Source organism: Maniola jurtina, chromosome 4 (assembly GCF_905333055.1).
Source record: "Maniola jurtina chromosome 4, ilManJurt1.1, whole genome shotgun sequence".
In the NCBI taxonomy this organism is placed as follows: Eukaryota; Metazoa; Arthropoda; class Insecta; order Lepidoptera; family Nymphalidae; genus Maniola; species Maniola jurtina.
Genome location: NC_060032.1, coordinates 7,190,048 through 7,209,858, shown reverse-complemented (window position 1 = coordinate 7,209,858; position 19,811 = coordinate 7,190,048). Strand labels below are relative to the sequence as shown.

Genomic DNA, 19,811 nt, shown 5'->3' with positions numbered 1-19,811 from the left:
ATGATTGTCATCAAAAATAAAATATAAATTTGTCTAAATATAATGAAAAAAAAATTGCTCATTTTTAGGCAAAATTACCCCATTTATTTTCTGACAACCCTAGACTTCAATTTGAAGTTGTGTAATTTGCACAGCACGATTACGATACGATTTAAAATTAAATTATTTCATTGAAGTGTCAAACAAAAAAATATAATCACTACGTTGTGTCAAATGCGTATCGGAAGGTGTTAAGTGGCCAGTTTCGTAGAATTTATGTTGAGTTTGTGTGCGTGACGTGTAATTACAGAGATTTGGTCGATAGTGGGTCGATAGTTGTGCTTCCTTCGTTTGTACGGCGGGGTCACCGGTTGGCCGGAATAAGCTGATTTTATGAGAAGAGAAAATGAATCTGTATTTGTCCGAGAATCAATTTTAAATTGCGCCAACAGCGTTAGTTTGCGAATTCAAGATTTATTAAAAGCTTACTTACTCCACCCGGCTTTGGTTGGATGGATTTACCTATTAAATAGATAGTTTATATTTTAACTAGATAATGCCCGTCACTTTATCAGTGAAAGTGAAGGTTTTTAAAATCCTACAGTAACTCTTTTTTGGGATAAAAAGTAGCATAATATGTGTTAAGTCAGGGTAATGCCTCCAACGGTGTTAGGGGGTACGTGGTGGATCTGCTGAGGCGGACATCCGCTGGCGGAGTAACGAGGTGCTGCTGATCCCTTGTGCTCCGTCATCAGCGGTGGGATGGAACTTCGTGAGTTACTTAGTCGATGGGAGTCCGACATAACGACATAACCACTGTACTCCCCCGTGGTCAGTGGTATCCATAAGTATAAGCTATCTCCATTTTATTTTCAACCAAATCGGCTCAGTCATTTTGGCGTGAAAGGGTAACATACTTCCGAACTTTCACATTTATATTTTTAGGATACATACATTATATTTTCATAATCTACGCAATAAGACTTTTCATTTTAAATCAAATTTGATCTAAGTATCAATAAGTTATTTCTTATCCAATTTTTCTTTGTCATTGTATATTCGCCATATTGAATTTGTCAGTACATCATAGTACTATAGGTATACTTACTTACTTTAATACGCATCTAAAGTGAAAACTTAAAACTACAATACTTGGGAACTACGATACTTGCGTCTCATTAAATTTGTAAAGCACTATCTTATATGAGTTTTGTGTCTTCTGTCGTATTCATCGCCTAGGACGAAACTTAACTATACGCCATTGTAATGAGAACGTAACGTGGCCATTGCTAAGAGGATAAAGAAGTTTTACTGCAATAAAAGTCTCAGAAGATTATCGTAATCTTTTTATTAACAATAAAATGAATCGAGTGCATACATAATTGAATTCCCAAATTTAATTCCACAAGCCTGATAACTGCGAAATATTACTGAATCACATTCCCACCCCCTTTAATTATACTTCTCCGCTTAATAAAACCTATTTTCACTGTGAAGATAAATAAATTGCGTAACGATTGCTTAAGTAAAAATATTCAGTACATTTGCCAAAAATATCTGTGAAACAACGGTTTATTAAAAAAAAAAGAAATGGATTCTGATTTTTGGATCTATAATTTTATCAAGGTACCTATTTGATAATTAAATTTCTCACAACCCATCTTTCTCGTGGTTGCAAGCTTTGTTTCGAGGAAGGAAAACGCGTTGTCGCACTGATTGTGCTTGAACGTAAGAGGTGTGAATTTGACGCTGCGTCAAGAAACTTTTTTTTTTAATTCACAGATATTTTCAAAGCATTTTATATGAACAAAATATACACGGTCGGATATTTATTGTTACATGATGAAAAGCACTCTTCGTATTCAATCGCATAACGCACCTTACCAATTTATAATCGAGAAATATAAGAAGAATTTTTTTATGGAATATAATAACAATAAATAAATTTTCTATTTACATTTTAAAAATTGTATCCTATCTATTATATTTTTGGTTAGTTAGGAAATGAAGCCACTGATTAAACTATGATTTTACTAATTATACGTTATTTCGCTGATGTCATCGTCGTTATGATGGACTGTATAAACTATTTGAGAAACTCTTGTTCATTGTTATTATGGCCACACTTGCAGTGAAATTTCAGTAAATAAATATTTTTAAACATTTTATTTTTCCATTCCAGCTTCTATAACGTCCTAATAAAAAGGCATTCACCTGCATAGTGCTGAAAAAACTGCGGGTACTCAAAGATTTTCACATTTTAGATTAACAAAGTCTATAAATTGATGAGTAGTTAGCGTACCTACATAAAGGAAAGTTTGAATTTGAATGATAGGTACAATTATTTCTACATATTAAATATTTTTGACATATTTCAAGATAAATTCAAACAAAAGATAGATGAATGTTACTAAATTATAAATAATAATCACTTCAAGATTTATTTATTATTGATGGTAATTACAATTAACTATATAATCATACAAATATTGAAAGATAATACTTCTATTACCTATATCAATTCATTACAGGTGGCTCACAGGTGGCATACAAATTAACCGGTACCGGTAAAATATTGCCGATAATTTTTTCAATGTACATAGTAGGTACAAACATTTCATACCAGAGATTTATAAATCGATGTTTCAAAATATTAAACGTTCTTTAATGAAGTGTGGCCATACATTTTATATAATCGTTTCGCTTCTTACATAATTTTATATAGTTAAACAAAATTTGTTCCTCACAACATAGCCCCTATCCATTCCTCCAACGTCATATTTGCAGCTCGTGGCTTAAAAAAACCTTTCCCTTTGAAAAACAGTAGCTTACAAATACGTACTGTAGGTAAATATTTACATATTCACTTAACATTACAATTAATTACATATACAAAGAATAATCAATAACTGCTTGGTACGTTTGGAAATTAGTTACGACCATATTTTAATCAATAAAAAGAAGACTCAAAATTATTTGAAATTTATGATCCAACAATTAAACTTACATAATATACGTAATGTAGACGAATCAATGATAATTGATAATAACATTCTCTAAACGAATTTTGGATAGGTACACTTACCTAAAGAATTTAAGTACAAAACATCGTCACTTGTTTATTATTTTTACATTAAAACATTTTTAACTACTTATATTATTTGGCAGTTGTGATTTTAATTTATTAAATCCGTATGTATGCTCTAAACTTTTTAAGCTACTTATCTTAACATATATACTTTTATATAACAAATTACAACATTCTATTGTAAATCATGCACCGGTCAAACTTGTTTTTGAATGCAATTATATTTTCAAGAATATTCATACATAATATATCAAATTTACTGTCAATCAAAATCCTACCTACGTTATATCCTTAATAAAAAGCAAATAAAATAATATAACTAAAAATAAAGCAATCGCGTATCAAATCCTCCATGTTTCTATAATAATTAAAGCTTCAATTTATAAATTATGATATACATAGTTCCCATAGTTAGTAATTCAGTTATCAATTAATTTGGCACAGAATTTTTGGCTTGTTGATGAAAGGTAGGTATACTTTTTATTTAAACTTCACAAAAGTATTAATTTTTCAATGACAATTCTGGAAAATAATTTTAAACAATATAATAATTCACATTACACTTTTATGTAATAACCGTTTACACATAATTATACTCGTTAAACATAGACAATCATGTACGTACATAGTATGTACAACATACAATTGCTAAAAATTTAAAGACGGTAGCCCTATAGGGCTGATGCGATGCCGCACTATGGGCGGCGCGGCGCCGGCGCACCGCGGCTCACGCACTTCCACTTCACATTCCCACATACTTAAACAACATTAAAGATAATATTGTCTTGGCAAAATCTCACTCCACGAACACTCGTCAATTACAGCGAGTCGTATATACTAAGTATATGTATATAAATTTGATAAAGTTAATTCGTATTTAAATATTAATTATCATAAAAACACTTCGATAAAGTCCACGTACTAAATAAGTTCGCAGCATACGATGGGAAAGTTAGGATTGTTTACAATGGGCTCAGAGGTGGTCAACACACGGGCAGACGCTGCCGCGGCGGCACCGGCGCGCACAGGGCGGAGGCGCGCCGTTAAATGATGCTCTCTCGATTCCGCTCGTTCTCCTCCTGCGAGCTCAGCGAACTGCCACCACAGATCTGCATCTCGATTTCTTGCAACCTACAACCAAATTGACGGTCTGACATTTGCATTTAAGTACATCATTCAATGTTAAGGCCTTAAAAATCTGGACCAAAATGTCGGGTCAAAATGCAGAGTCCCGTGACTCTGACTTGCAATTTTACAATAATTATAATGGAAGGGATCATCATTATCAACTTCTAACCAGCCCACAACTAAGAAGAATGAGAAGGGTTTCGGGCATAGTTCGCCATGTTGGTCCAGTGCGGATTGTTAGAATTCACACACCTTTGAGAACATTATGGAGAACTCTGAGGCATGCAGGTTTCGTCACGATATTTTCCTTCACTGCTAAAGCAAGTGTTATTAAATTGCTTTAAAACACACATAACTAGGAAAAGCTAAAGGTGCGTGCCCGGGATCAAACCACCAACCTTCCAAATAGGGATCCAACGTCTTAAACACTAGGCTATCGGCGTTTTTTTCTGAAAGAGTATAAATCAAAATAATAATAGCAGGGCTGCGTATGACTAGAGCCGTTTTGAACCGCGTTTGGTGAGGCCAAGTGTCTTTATTACAGAAAAAGATACCTGTGATGTACTTCCCATCGCTGCTGATTCAGTTCGGCTGACATGGCGGCATTTTCCGTTTCAACTGTGTAAAGGCGTTCGCGTAATCGTTTGATCTCGCACTCTAGAGCCTCGTGGGAGTCTAGAAAAACTCTGGGGGCTACACTGCTGGCGGCTACGCTGCCGCCGCCCGCCGCGCTGCTGCGGGCGCTTGACGCACACGACACTACTGGTGATGCTACACGAAGAGGGCTTACAGAAGAACTGTGAAATCAAATGTTTTATCTTCACTTTTTATTTTTTTAATACACTTCGGCAGGTGTAAGTAGTTCTTGCAATTCACGAGCGCGCGTGAACCTTACTTGTCGTTACATCATTTGCGCAAGTGTGCGTGCCTGTCGGGCCAATCAGTCGTGAGCAAATGTACACATTTACTTACTTTACTTTACTTAATATTACAACTTAACACAGGCATTAGCCACGCGTAGTCGTGAAATTGCAAGAACGGATGAGCCTTGAAAAGCTAGCCAGACAGACAGACGAAAAGACACTTTCATAATATTTATGATATTTTATAAGGTTTGAATTAGGATATGGATATGGTCGACTATATTAGACTGAGATCACACGATGCGTGTCCGGCTGTGGATTTGAGTATTGGGTGCCACACGGGCACTGCGTTGCAGCTCCGGCATAAAGTATGACGCCGCAACGCACCACTCCTCCCCGCCTCGTCTCTTTGGTTCCAAGTCCGTTGCGCGTGTGGTGCGGCGCCGCACGACGTCGTAACGCATCGTATGTCATGGTACTTACAGCAAGTTCTATGTAGGATGACGCGACAGGACCGTACAGGCTTCACTCCTACATTAAAGATAGGATTACCTAAATAGCTGGTCCCGGTACGAAGGCGGGTGTGAGGAGTGCAACGGCGGAAGGATCGGCGCGGGCGGGAGCTGCATCTCCTCTATGGGCACGCGCCCGCTCGTTTCCACCAGTCCCGGCGTGGACTGGCACCGACCCATCGCCACTATGGAAATTAATGATTAATTAACGGATAAAATCTGTCTCTTTTATTAATACTTTAGTATATTGAAAACATTTCAATCAGTAATTTCTGAATTGCTAATAAAATAATGAACGATGCCAATCAAACCTAATATGATGATTTTTCTACAATTTATGAACATACTGAATTCTACCAATTAAGTATGTTCATAAATAAAATAATTTAAAAAAGCTTGACAAAATCATCAACTATTATCATCAATTTTTTGTGGGAGATAGAGCTGTAAATTTACCTTTTTCAAGAGGTGCTTTTTTATATTTCTCAAGTCTCTTGACTGCTATGGCTTCGAGGCGAACTCTGGCGGCGGGGTACTCCTTGAGCACGTCCCACATGTCCTTCTTGCTCAGCACGAACAGGTCCGAGTAGCCAACGGATCGCACAGACGCTGTCCGCCGGTTGCCTGTCGACGTGTCATCCACACACTCCGTGCCAAACGGTGCTCGGATCGCTACTCTCATGAACTCTTTCGGCTTCGTTACACGTGCCAAACTCAAAGCCAAAAAAGTTCAGTAACAAGAAAAACTTGGAGAACTGAACATACCGCAGATAAGGCAAACTTGTAGAGCCTGAACTCTATTTTAACAAAGAAATATAAAAGTATACTTAAATGGAAAACTTCTTCATTCAGACGAGTTACGAGTAAAACTCGAAATGAAGATGTGATTTTAAGAGTCATAACAATTTATAAATAACTGTAAGAAGCTCATTCTATCGAAGTTGATTTGTGATTCAAGACAAAGCATTTAGGTTTTAAAAATTGATAAATAAGAGGTAGGTAATTAGAATGAATATTTATTAGAAAAAATAACTAAGCGCGTCTACAAGTTTTAATTCATATTTACGGCATAAATAGATAAATTAAAAAAAAAAAAAACATTTTTACATAGCCGGATAAAATGACAAAGTCTTTAATCGGTAAATATGTAAAGAACATTAAAATACCGTTGGGGGGTTTCATGCACCAAGAAGTCACGCCAGATTTAAAAAGAATTCAGGGAAGATGCAAAGCGGTCGGGGACACTGCCTTCATTACAACCAAAGGAGATGAGTCTAAAAGCAAACAAACCACATGACGTTCGGTGTCTACCAATCACCAATGTGAATAGCAAGTTCTGGAGCGATGAAACAAAATAAAACAAACTTAGCTGGTCTGCTTAAATTTTAATGCTTTCATTGTTAAGAATTAAAATTCAAAAACGGCTGGCAATGCACTTATATGGATAATTAAAAATGCATAAAAATGTAAGAAATAATAAAAATGTAAAGCGTTTTCTATTATCTTTTATTTCAATGAACGACATCAGCGCTATTCGATTGCAGTTATTAGCATTTTTGAGTAATTGTGACGTTATTCGAAAAAAAAGTGGTCGAAGAGCGTTAATGTGCGTTCATGAACGATGTCCCAAAACCTGTTGTTAGCTTCGCGGCCGCTCCCTCGGCCTGATTGCAGCGTCTCCTCGAAACGTTTGCTTTTGCTTTTAAAAACTTTTGAAAGAATAAATAAGAGTAGAATGGCGTGGCGTCTCGGGCCGTGGCGATATTTACCAAGTTGTTTACCTGCCGTGCCCATGTTCAGAATGGAAATTTCGCCAAAATAAGAACCCGCCTTGAGTGTTGCTAACACTGTCTTTCCGTTGTCGCCGACTACCTGTAGTTTCCCCCGGTTGACTATGTACATCTCCTTGCCGACTTCACCTAGAGAAAGTGCAAAAATTAGAGCAGCGCTCTAAAAAGGTAAAGTTATGTTTAAGGAATAAAATCAATGTTACTATTATACTAACCTTTCCTGCAGATGTAGTCGCCAGGTGAGAACAAAACAGGTCGTAGTCTCAACACAAGCTCGCAGAGAAACCCGGCTTCAGTATTTTGGAAAATCTCCACCCTGATTAAATTATTAAATACATTGGTTACATAATCGTAATTATTATAGCAGATAGTAAAATATCATTATATAGTACTAGATAATGCTCGCTATTTTGTCCGCGTGGATTTAAGTTTTATAAAAATCCCGTGAAAATTCTTTGATTTTCCGAAATAAAAAGGAACCTACCTATGTTTGCAAGCTATCTCTGCACCAACTTTGGTATAAAGAATGGGCCGTGCAAAAGTAACGGATAGAAAGATAGAGAGACCCATTTTCGCACTATTAATATGGAAGAAAGAATTTGTGAGATCAAATTAAATCTTGTAAAAGGAACCTGTATGAAAAAGCTCGAACAATGCAGTAAGTACTGCAGGTAACATTTGAGATACATGCAATCATGTACCTAAGTACTGATAACAGAAAATTTACACTTCAGAGCCAACAAAACAAAAACCTACTAAATTAATTATGCTCATATCCACATTTAGAGTGAAGTACCTAATCGTATTTTGCTATAAATAAAATCATGAAATGAAAATTCAACCGTCCAGTACAAGTACAGTAATAATAAAAATCAGTCAAGCGCAAGTCGCACTCGCACTCGTAGGGTTCCGTACCATCGAGCAAGAAGAAACACTTTTTAATTTTTAGGGTCCCGTACCGTGTCAACGCGACCCTATTGCTAAGCCTGCGCTGTCCGTGCGTTTCCGTCTGTCAGTGGGTTGTATCTTGTGAATAGGTAGAGAGTTTAAATTCACGAGACACAGCCCGTTGACAGACACACGGATGGATAGACGGACGGAAAGCGGAGGCTTAGTAATAGGGCCCCGTTAGCACCTATCGGGTACGGAACCCTAAAAACGATGGTCAACGTTTAGGTGAAAAACAAAAATACGCTTGGGAGAGCCATTTGGCGACAAAAATTTACGGATCGTATGAAGGAACACTCTTGAATTATTCATGGACGTAAAAAGCGAATGTTTCTGTTTTTTAATTATACGACACGGAATATTAAACACTGACTGCTTCTCCGGACTTAATACCTTTACATTTTCATAACAAGCCCTTCCTCGTGACTTGTTTTGCATGGATCAGCCGAAACAATATGTTTGTTATTTTTATTCTGTTGAGAGGGAAGGAAGACAGGCTGATGGATGGTACAACTTCTCGTTGGACTTTTTACACTTTATGAAAAAATATTCTGGCTCTGATAATATTGTTTTAGCTTGATTAAATCTGTACTATCCATACTGTATAATATTATATAAGTGTGAAAGTGCGTTTATCTGTCTGGCTGCTAACTTTTCACGGCCTATCTGTTTAATTAATTTTGACAAAATTCAGTATAGAGATAGCTTCCTTCCCAGGGATGAATATAGGCTAGGTACTTTTTACAGGATTTTCAACAAACCTAATTCCACGTAAAGAAAGTTACGGGTGTTATATATTTAGAAGAGAGGTAGCCTACATCCCATATACGGATATATAGGCTACTTTTTTCCCGGAAAATTGAAGATGAAACTCTTGAGATATTCGAAAAACCTAAATCCACGCGGACGAAGTCGCGGGCACCATCTAGTAATAGCATAAATGGAAAATAATAGCCAAATGCACTCTGAATTATTATGCTTACATTTAAGTTCACTAATGTGTACAAAGAGTAATAATAAATTAATCACACATTATCCTAATCCTAATATTTTAAATTTGAAAGTGAGGATGTTTGTTACTCAATCACGCAAAAACTGCTGGGCGGATGTGGCTGTGGAATGGAGATAGATTATACCCTAAATTAACAAATAGGCTACATTTTATCCCGGAAAATCAAAGAGTTCCCGCGGGATTTTGAAAAACGTAAATCCACGCGGACCAAGTCGCGGGTATCAGCTAGTAAATTTTAATGTTCATAAAAGATATAGTGCACATGTAGAATAGAAAGAATAGATTCTAATTCTTTTTGAATTTAAATAAACTTTTACAACTACATACTTACTTTTAAATAATAAGTATACTTAGTGAATCTAAATATGCAAAAATAAAAGCTGACTAACTGACAGATTGACTGATCCATCAATGCACAAGCTACTGGATGGATCGGGCTGAAAATTCGCATGCAAATAGCCAACGTTATGACGTAGACATCCGCTAAGAAAGAATTTTTGGAAATTGAACGGCTGAGTAAAATAGGGTTTTGAAATTTGTGTAGTCTTCTAAATTAATAATAATCATTAATAAATTAATAATAAGTTAAGAACTATTAAAACTGAATAGATGCTACGAAAAATAAAATCCATACCTCTTCAGCGTGTCAAGATGGACGTTGATTGCAATTTCCGCTTTGAGCTTATCGGGGAGGCAAGAGACTGCTTTCTCTTCATCAGAACACTTCTGAGTGAGCCACAGGTAGTCAAACCACTTGATCACCTTCACCTGCAAGTGTGTCGGAACCCGCCGCATTCTCATGTACGTCTTGACCCCGTCTAGTTTTGCTATAAAAATCACACAAAAATATATTTCTTAAGTCTGCAATAACAAAGAAAACTTAAATTATTTAATCCTGTGTAAGAAATATGTCTTTAAAAAATGTACCTATTCTTATGAGTACTGTCGTGACCAGGGCTCATGTAACTGTGTCGAAATATCGGCATACAAGGAACCAAAAGCTTGATTTGCTGTAATCCGCCAAACCAACGAAATTTGTATGGTACGCAGCACCACACAAGTTCCAACACCACTCGACGCGCGTTTCGCCCCGACACCGGAGCATCCTCAGGAGATGTACAACCTCACAGTGTCTAATCTTTGCAACTCGTTGGTTTGGCGGATTATAACAAATTAAGCTTTTGGTTCCTTGTATATTGCATGGACTTTCGCAAAATAACGCCTGCTTCTATAATACATAATAGAAATATCGGCAGTTAAAATACTAAATTTATCGTGGTATTTACCCCTTATCTACAATTTAAAATGTATTCTTGTGTTTTTTTTACGCGTTCTTTTCCTCGTAACTCTCAAAATACCTACTTATAAGATTTTGATGAGTAAGGTTTTATCTTAGCGATCAACTAATCCCCGTCCTTCCGTGGTGCTATCTTTATGGTATTTCTAATACAGTAGTAGGCTAGTAATTGAATTTTATCTTGTTAACGCCGGAATAACAACATGCAACAATACGGCATGCTACAAATGGAAACGTTAATTTTGCGGCCTGAATCAGCTTACGATATACCGGAATCTATTTTATACCGGAATATAACAATGTCGTGCTGTAGAACTGAAATATTACGGTACGCCAGTCTGCCGATGGTTCTTGCTATATTAATAACCGTGCGCTCCTGTGGCATGCCATAATGTGCACTGTCAGTCTTTTTATCTTAGCACAACGGACGTATTGATATACATACGGAGATATATTGTCAGATAGAATGTGTTCAAAAAATATATCAAATCTATATAAATAGATTTTTTTTTCTTTATTTATTTAAGGGCTTTGATACATTTAAAAGTACATGTCAGCCCTATTATAATCTAATTAAATACAACAATACAACAAAATTCTTAACCTAACAAAATAAGTCTTATTACCCATAATTTGATTTAGAAAGCAGCCATGTGCAGACGTCATTATCCCCAAACCAAACCGAAATATACTTCATAATCTCCTCAATAATAAAACCAATAAATGCTTTAATCTTTTCTTCGACAGTGCAGTCCGACAAATATATATCTTTCAATCTTTGAATTAATTTCATATAATTTATGCTACCTTTTTTTCTCTCGAATTTGTTCTTCTCATTGCCTTTGTTTTCATCACCACACTCATCCATGGACATACCTGTATTACTTTCTTTCTTCTCTTCACCACTGCTTCCTGTTTTCGTATTATTCTTATTTCGTTTCCTAATCTTATTATTTCGTTTTACACGCTGCTTCGTATCCGTTTTATCTTTTTCTTGTTGACTCTCTTCATCTGTGGATTCTTGCTTTTCTGTGTTGATACCAGGCTGTCTTATTAACACATCTTTGTATAATCTTCCGAGACTTCGATTTTCAGTTACAATTTTAGTTGCAGAAAATTTTTCTTTTTTCGAATGCTCATTATCAGTCTTTTCACTCTCATGTAAATAGATAATTGATCAATTCGAATCAATTTAGAGATCGACTTTGATTAATTCCCAAGACAAGTGTAAATTAAAAATTTATAACACCCCCGACAAGTGAAGGTCACAGTAACTAGAAAAGAGCTGATAACTTTCAAACGGCTGAACCGATTTTCTTGGATTATAGCTAAGAACACTCTCGATCAAGCCACCTTTCAAACAAAAAAAAACTAAATTAAAATCGGTTCATTAGTTTAGGAGCTACGATGCCACAGACAGATACACAGATAAACATGTCAAGCTTATAACACCCCTCTATTTGGTTCGGGGACAACTTACATTAAGTTACTATCATCAAAAGGGTATTTTTGGAAACTTTCTGGGTGTAGCTGACCTTTTGTGATTCACTGACAAACTTCTCCAACACAACATTCTCATTTGTACAAATTCTAAGACAAATCGTTTTGCTTACCAAGTTAGACCAAAGTTAAATTGTAGTGTTTCGGATTTCCCAATTCTAATCAGTTAACGTTCGGAAAGTTAGTCGAGTTTAAACTGGAGTGGGTTTCGTGTATCGGGCACAAGAAGTTTGACTTCGCAAGTAATAATTACGATCTCCGGTTTACTTTCCTACTTTTGTTAGAAATTTAAAAAAAAATGTGAGGGCCGCCAGAGCTGCTGAGGTGTTCGTTAATATTTACGTAAGAAAAGTTTTGAATGTTTTTTTTATGTAAAGTGATAAAATAATCGAGTGAAAATACAAGTGATGTTTTTTTCTAAAGAGATTCACTACACAAAATCAGAATCGTACAGATCGTTTTTCAAAAAGATTGTTGCAAAAGTTTGATGATGCTATCAGCTGAAAAAGCTAGAAAGACCTTAAATAGCTGAAGTTGTGCAATTTGTATCAATCACACTAATATTATAAAGGCGAAAGTGTGTGTGTGTGTGTGTGTATGTTTGTTACTCCTTCACGCAAAAACTACTGGACAGATTTGGCTGAAATTTGGAATGGAGATAGATAATATCCTAGATTCCATCCATAGGCATATCCATAGGCTACTTTTTATCCCGGAATATCAAAGACTTCCCACGGGATTTTTAAAAATCTAATTCCACGCGGGCGAAGCCGCGGGCATCCCCTAGTAGTTTATATTTGGAAAATATCATATTGATACAGCTGTCGGATGGAGGCTGCTGAGTTTGAACAATATCTTGTAGCTATTTCTGTTATAATCTCTAAACTAAACCAAATTGACAGGTATAATATACATAGTGCTTGTTTTCTATTGGGAGCATTATGAAAGGGAAAATTCATTTAGATCTGCTACTTTAGTTGAGTGTTTTAGAGCATCTGTGTTTTCCGAATAACATCTTTATTTAGTCTTAAAATAAATGTGCTGCAAATATTGAGTAAGTACCTAAGTACTTATTTTGCGCGCACCCACACATTGTTGATAGGCAAAATTCAACATCACTTAATGTGAAAATTAAGCGAAATATAACTAGCCTAACCTATGCAATTATGGTGCCATGTCATACTCAGATCCTAAACAAAACATATTCTAAAGCAAATCAGAAAATTAATGGCTAACTTTGTTTAGCGTGGTCTAACATGCACACATTTTGCAGTACTTAATTTAATTTTCCTCTAACGTAGATTGTTCAGGAAATAAACCACGTTCACAGCACATAAATAAGTATCTCGAAAACCAACAATAAAATTTTTATTTGTTTCCCTACTTCATTTCCTACATTCATTATAGGTTGTAATAGATTTAGCAGTAAACTTTACATCCATTTTCTCGGTACTGCATTCGACAGGGACTGAGAAAATCTTTCTAAGACTGAAATGGTGAGCAGGTTTGCTTTATAGTCCGTGAACCACCAATCCTGAAAGCTCCGTGATGACGATTTTGAAGATCTTTAATGAAAATGAAAAGTTTATACTTAGACGAATATTAAGATAAGTCAGCGTGGTGATCGGCATGGATTTGATTGGCCATTATATATTATTATATAAATGGCCATTGGCCATAATGTTTTACTGTCATCGCGGATTTTTTGCAATCACTATTAATTTGTTGCAAAATTTCATACATATTCAGAAAAAAATCCACTTGAACATTTTTTTTAAATTTGGTGGCTCTCCACCTATTACAACTCTGTATAAACCTATAAAAATACAGATGGTATTAAAAAAGTTACTTAATTTGGAATACCGAAAAAATGTATGGGAGCAAATTCCGACATTAGGATACGATTTTCACATAAATTATTCACTTATATTTTTATACACTCTGTTCAAAATACGAAGATCAGTGATTGCGTCAAGACTAGTCCAACAATCTATATATATAAAGAGGAAAAAGCTCACTGACTGACTGACTGACTGATCTATCAACACACAGCTCAAACTACTAAATGGATCGGGTTGAAATTTGGCATGCAGATAGCTATTATGACGTAGACATCCGCTGAGAAAGGATTTTTGATAATAAAGAAAGAAAGAAAGAAAGAAGAAAGAAATAAGCTTAGCATAAGCTAGTCTGAATATAAACTATGTACTTATTGTGAACCAGACTGCACTCTGAACTGTTCCTTTCTAAATAACAAACAAACCTTGTACTGTGGCTTCCACTTATTGTGTTGTCATAAAGACCACAACAGAACGAGTAGGGTTGATCGCTCTACATGCCTAGATATATATACGACATGTCTAGAGACAACGTTGTCTAAAAGCTACATACAGCATCTCACTACCAAGTATGATCGTACGAGACCAGCTGTTTACATTGTCTGTATGTAGGCACAGGTACCTACCTGTTTCAACAATTCTCTGCTTGAATGTGCTACTCGTATATAACAGACTAGATGATGCCCGTGACTTCATTCACGTGAATTCAGTATTTTAAAAATCCCAGGGAAACTTTTCGGAGAAAGGCTTCTCTTAAGGAAACTTTTCCGGGATAAAAAACCAACATTCGTAAACGGGTTGCAAGCTGTGACAAATAGATGATCACACGACTTCCTCCACGTGAAATTGAAGTTTCTGAAAATCCCGTGGAAATTCTTTCATTTCAAAATCGGTTAAATACAGATGAGCCGTGAACAATGATCGTGGCCGTAGCCGAAATTAGCAGACAAACGAATAGACAGATGGACAAAAAGACACACAGACATAGTTTCGTATTTACTTATAATATTAGTATGGATTGTTACAACCTACTCAATTCAGAACTCGTGAGAAAAGTTTGACTGGCGTTATTTTAAGTAGAGAAGTTTCTTTGTTGATTTGTTAGGGTTATTTATCCCTCTGGGGCAACAAGTTTAAAAAGGAAAAGTTCTGATATTTTGTAGACATCGTACGAGATTTTTTTATCCAATTTTCAAGAAATCCTAGAGTTTAAATAATTCTATCTGTTTTTCAATGTGTTGTGAAATAGATCTACAAAACTGACCTTTTTATGCGAATAACTTAATCGAACAATTAATGCAGATTTCACTATTCATGTAGGTACCTACTACTAAGATTTAAAATATGCAATGCATAACATCGGTTTAAGAGTAATATAAATTCATTTATTGAATCCCTCATATCGATACAGTCCAAAGTCCAATGCACCAATGCAAATAATCACCTATGATCAGTTGCTATTTCAATGACACTGTTGACGTTTAATTTACATTACGACGTTAGTGGCACGAAATTAGTGTCACGACATTAATTTCACTATCAGTTGCATGTGTAAACGTCTAATTTCGCAATCCATGCATTCGTCTAACGTCGTAATGTAATGTCGCTTTATGGTGATGGAGGCACGAGGTGGTCGCCTGCCGGTGAGCGAGAGCATGGTAGAGCGCAGTGCTTGCGCTTGGAGCAACTAGTGTAGAACATTAGGTACAGTGGAACTGGTAGGCTTCGGCGGTTCGGCTGACGCACGGACGTTGCGGCCTTCGGAGAACTGAGCGCACAGAGCGGCGTGTGGATCGATTGCAAGCGGACGCGCGGGACGCTCCGCAACCAATGGGATGGGGCGCGGCGCCCGACTTTCGCCGAGCTATTTATAACATTCAAGCCGCTGACCTATTTCGCTGCAGCGCCACCGAGGAAGGTCACGGATTCAGCCTGCTCTCTGTCGTCGCGGCGCCATTGTCTTTTCAACCGAGCTGCAGTGCTAATTAAAGTTGTTGACACTTTGCCGCTTTCTGTGTATAAATGCTCATCCTATCCTTGCTTAGCAGTTAGCATTGATCGTGGAACTTATACCGTATACGTGGAGATATTTAAGTACAGTGGATTTGAACCGCATATCACGAACAACTCCATGCTCAAAGAACTGAAAATCAATCAAGGGCTTTCGTCGCTCGTAATTGCTAATCCTCAAGTTCTTTGGGTGTTTTACGAGGAAAAGTAGACCATCGAACATCTCGTAATGCAAGATCGAGTGAACGGCACCCGTCCACGTGGTCGTTTTCCAACTAGGTGGATGGACTTAATCCCTCCCGCAACAAACACGCTTGTTTCCTTTTGCACGTAATGCCACCAACAGAAGTCGCTGGATGGATACCGCTCGAGCAGCAGTGAGGAAGAATTCATAGCCACGACCACTCTGCTAAGAGTGAACGATTGAGAAGAAGCAAAAAGGGATAGTACATGTATTGAATGAAGCACAAAGAGTATGTTCACGTCTCTTTTGCTCATGTTTGAGAAAAACTTTTTTACTTAGTGTAAAAGTCGTGTAGGTAATGTAATTTGGGGTAAAATTGAATTTCGGAATTGGGGTAAGGTTTGGCAATAGTGCAAGGTAATTGCGGTGGGAGAGATTGTTTTGTCGGACGGGAGACGGGAGGGTCGAGTGTGCAGACTACGCACGTAGTCGCGCGTGCCCGCACGTCCACCTGCTTAGCGCGATAATGCCTGCCACCAATGCAAGGGATGCAAGTAATCCACTATAGTTCTGAAGCTGCAGTTGAAAATGGCTTTTACGACTGTATAAATAAGAGGAGAAATTGATTGACGGACAAATTACCTTAACCGATTAGTAATTTAAATTAAGATTTTGAAAGCAGGTTTTATACCGCCAAAGAAAAAAATTTCTTGATTTTTTTATTTGGATACAAATTTACAACATACCTATTAAAGTATAAACTACAAAGGATACTTTATCCATACTTCCATACAAATATTATAAATGCGAAAGTGTGTATGCCTGTCGTCTGCTAGGTTTTAATGGCCCAACTGTTTAACCGTATTTGACAAAATTCGGCACAGATATGGTTTGCTTCCTGGATATAGGCATGGGCTACTTTTATCCCGGAAAATCAAAGAGTTTCTGCACAGTTTAAAAAATACTAAATTCACGTGGACAGAGTCGCGGGCGTCATTTAGAAAATGAAATAAAATTAATTGAGAAAAAGATTGAGTCCCATCTGCCCGCGGTGTCTTTGCCCCGGTACCAGGCCAAATGGGGAAAAAGTTGCATCTGCTCCGGTAGCCCCGACATTGTATAATATTTAGTTTAACGGAGCAGATGACACTATTTTCAAATGTGATGATGCTAGATGTAATTTATCCCGGTAACGGTAATTTATGAAAAAGGATAATCTATCACCACCCATGTTATAAATGCCTCGTCATATTTTTTTGCATGTGTGTAGATAAATTAATCCCGGAAAATCAAAAAGTTACTCGTACCACGAGAATTTAAAAATTTTAATACACGCGGACGGAGAAGAATCAGTTAGTATTATAAAGTCCGTATACCAATATCTTATCATAATCAAATTTTATTTTATTTATTCATTTATTTAACTACAGACTTGATGAAAAGTGAATATTTTACACCAAACTTTGTAGATCATAGCACTAGATAAAAACTGAGACTGGTGTTTGTAATTTGCAGCCCAAATAGACCGTAGTCTATGCTAGGCCTGACAAAAATCATCGGCCAAAAGATTAATTTCATCATCATCATTAAAAAATCATTGGCTCTTTGAGTTTTCATACTTCCCCCTAACGTTTGCATTCAATGAACAAAAATGCGCTGTCTGTCAGTTACTACGAAGTAATAAAATCCGAGCGACAATTGAATTTCGGGATTCAGAAAAGGTTTGGTTAGTGTTAGGAGATTTGTTTGGCGGGTGCTGAGGTTTGGAAGGTATAGGATAAATAATAAAATTACAAAGTTGAGTATGAGAGATTTTTTATAGGAAAAATAATTCAGTCCTCAAATAATAAAAACAGAGAATGCCGCCAAAAAGTTTCTCATAAAGCAACTCACTACGCACTCACACACATTATTTGTGGACTTTTGCCCACTAATTGACTTTAACAGTGTAATGTACCGGAACGCTAAATCGTTTAGCGGCACGGCATGACTTTGGCTTACATTAGAAAAGCTTTAGGCCATTGTCATTTTCTCCATTAGTAAAATGTGTTCTATTTATTATTAACTAGTACTAGTACTAGTAGTAGTAGTAGTAGTTTATTAACTAGTGTGTATTAGTTGATGCTCAGAATGCGAAACTCTAAAAAGCTTTTATAGCGAATAGCATATTATAGCGAAATAACAAAGTGTGAGGAGGACTTCGTCTGTGCTGACGTTTGCTGGCGCGTTTTTGGAGTGTTTTTTTTTTGTTAAAAGTGGCAGGGTTTTGTGTTTTACTGGTGTTTTTGGTGGTGGAACTGACTGGGAAGCGCTCTATTAGGGGTGCCGCGCGTGTGTCAGCGAGCGCCGGCACAGACGAAGTCCATAGGTACTTATATAGTTTCCCTAACTTGTAAATAACTACAAAATTGTCATTGGCTAATCTTTGTAAAGCCAGACTAGAGAGAGAAAAAAAGTGTGAGGAGTGGCGAATAGAGTAAACCAGCAAGATAGCATACCTAATCCGTAATAGTATGGGTCTCGTCCACTGACTAGATATCACTATCTACTTCTATGAAGTCTAAACTGACCGGAGCCTCGCGTGGATTACGCGCTAATTCGGATGCAGCTCTACCTAATGATTAAGACTAACCTTATCCTCTTTGCTTTTCGTCTTAGGCCAGGGTCAAATATGGCACGCGCTTTATTTATATATCATATTACGTGTATAAAATTTCGATATGTTACATTACAGCGAAATTACATGAGTGAAATCCCGTGCACGATATATATAGTCAAGTTAGGTGCGTTCGTATTTTATTTCCAGTTCACTTCATTACTTATAGTTTTGAGAGTTACAAGTAAATTTGGTTTAATTAAGGCCAAATTGAATTGTGCAAATAATAAAGCCAATACATACGATTACATCAATTTTCATTTCGATAAATACGTTAACATTCAATCACGCTCATAATTGAACGCGTTGATCCCCGACGTAGGGTGAATTATTGTGCCCAAAATAAAGGTCGTTTACAACCGCCATAAAATGTTCCCGCATGTTAGAACCATAAATTATGGATTTATTTGTAGCTATGTAATTTAACTGATTGTTAATCATTGAACGACTCAATGAATTGATAAATAATTGATACACTTTGAGACATATTAGATTCAAAGTCCAAGTTAAAGGGTAATATTAAACACAACTGAAAAAAAAAACTAGTCAGGGCCACTGAGCATCTATTAAGGTAAAAAATGAGACAGCGTTATACCGCTGGCATAAATCTGTCTCGTTTTATCTGAAACTTAAGTCTAAGCAAAGTCAAAGTGCGCTCTATAGATTTCAACCTTAGATCTCAGACATAGACATAGACACTCACCTTGAAACTCTTTCCTGGCTGTACTGACGGATGTGACGATGTTCGCGACGTGGCCCAGCACAGTTGCAAAGAGTAGCAGCCCGAACAGCAGTTGCGCTATCACGAACACGTACTCTCCTTTACTTCGTGGCCGAGGTAGATCACCTGCGACATAATTTTTACATTAATAATTCTGACACCTCCCTGGCGCTGTGGTTCGACGTGTAAGTGCAAATTAGAGTACTGGTCTGGTAGAAGCCATCGACTTTGACTGGTAAGAACCCCAAGCGAGTTAGCATTCCAGTACAATGCCATATTATAGAA

General features: G+C 36.8%; 1 protein-coding gene across 5 annotated transcripts in view; it reads right to left on the bottom strand.

The window, feature by feature from the left end:
- Nucleotides 1-1,310: 1,310 nt before the first annotated feature.
- Nucleotides 1,311-19,811, bottom strand: part of LOC123864292 (cyclic nucleotide-gated cation channel alpha-3) — a 62,617-nt gene continuing 44,116 nt past the window's right edge. For 2 of the 5 annotated variants that reach the window (XM_045904624.1, XM_045904625.1), the window contains exons 5-12: nucleotides 19,509-19,652; nucleotides 9,955-10,147; nucleotides 7,576-7,676; nucleotides 7,340-7,489; nucleotides 6,027-6,194; nucleotides 5,611-5,755; nucleotides 4,750-4,992; nucleotides 1,311-4,198 (exon numbers count right to left, since the gene is read on the bottom strand). In XM_045904624.1, coding sequence (XP_045760580.1) covers nucleotides 4,111-4,198; nucleotides 4,750-4,992; nucleotides 5,611-5,755; nucleotides 6,027-6,194; nucleotides 7,340-7,489; nucleotides 7,576-7,676; nucleotides 9,955-10,147; nucleotides 19,509-19,652 — 1,232 coding nt within the window. In that variant the 3' untranslated portion in view covers nucleotides 1,311-4,110. The remainder of the gene's footprint in view (nucleotides 4,199-4,749; nucleotides 4,993-5,610; nucleotides 5,756-6,026; nucleotides 6,195-7,339; nucleotides 7,490-7,575; nucleotides 7,677-9,954; nucleotides 10,148-19,508; nucleotides 19,653-19,811) is intronic. The other 3 variants (XM_045904627.1, XM_045904626.1, XM_045904629.1) reach the window with 3 other exon arrangements.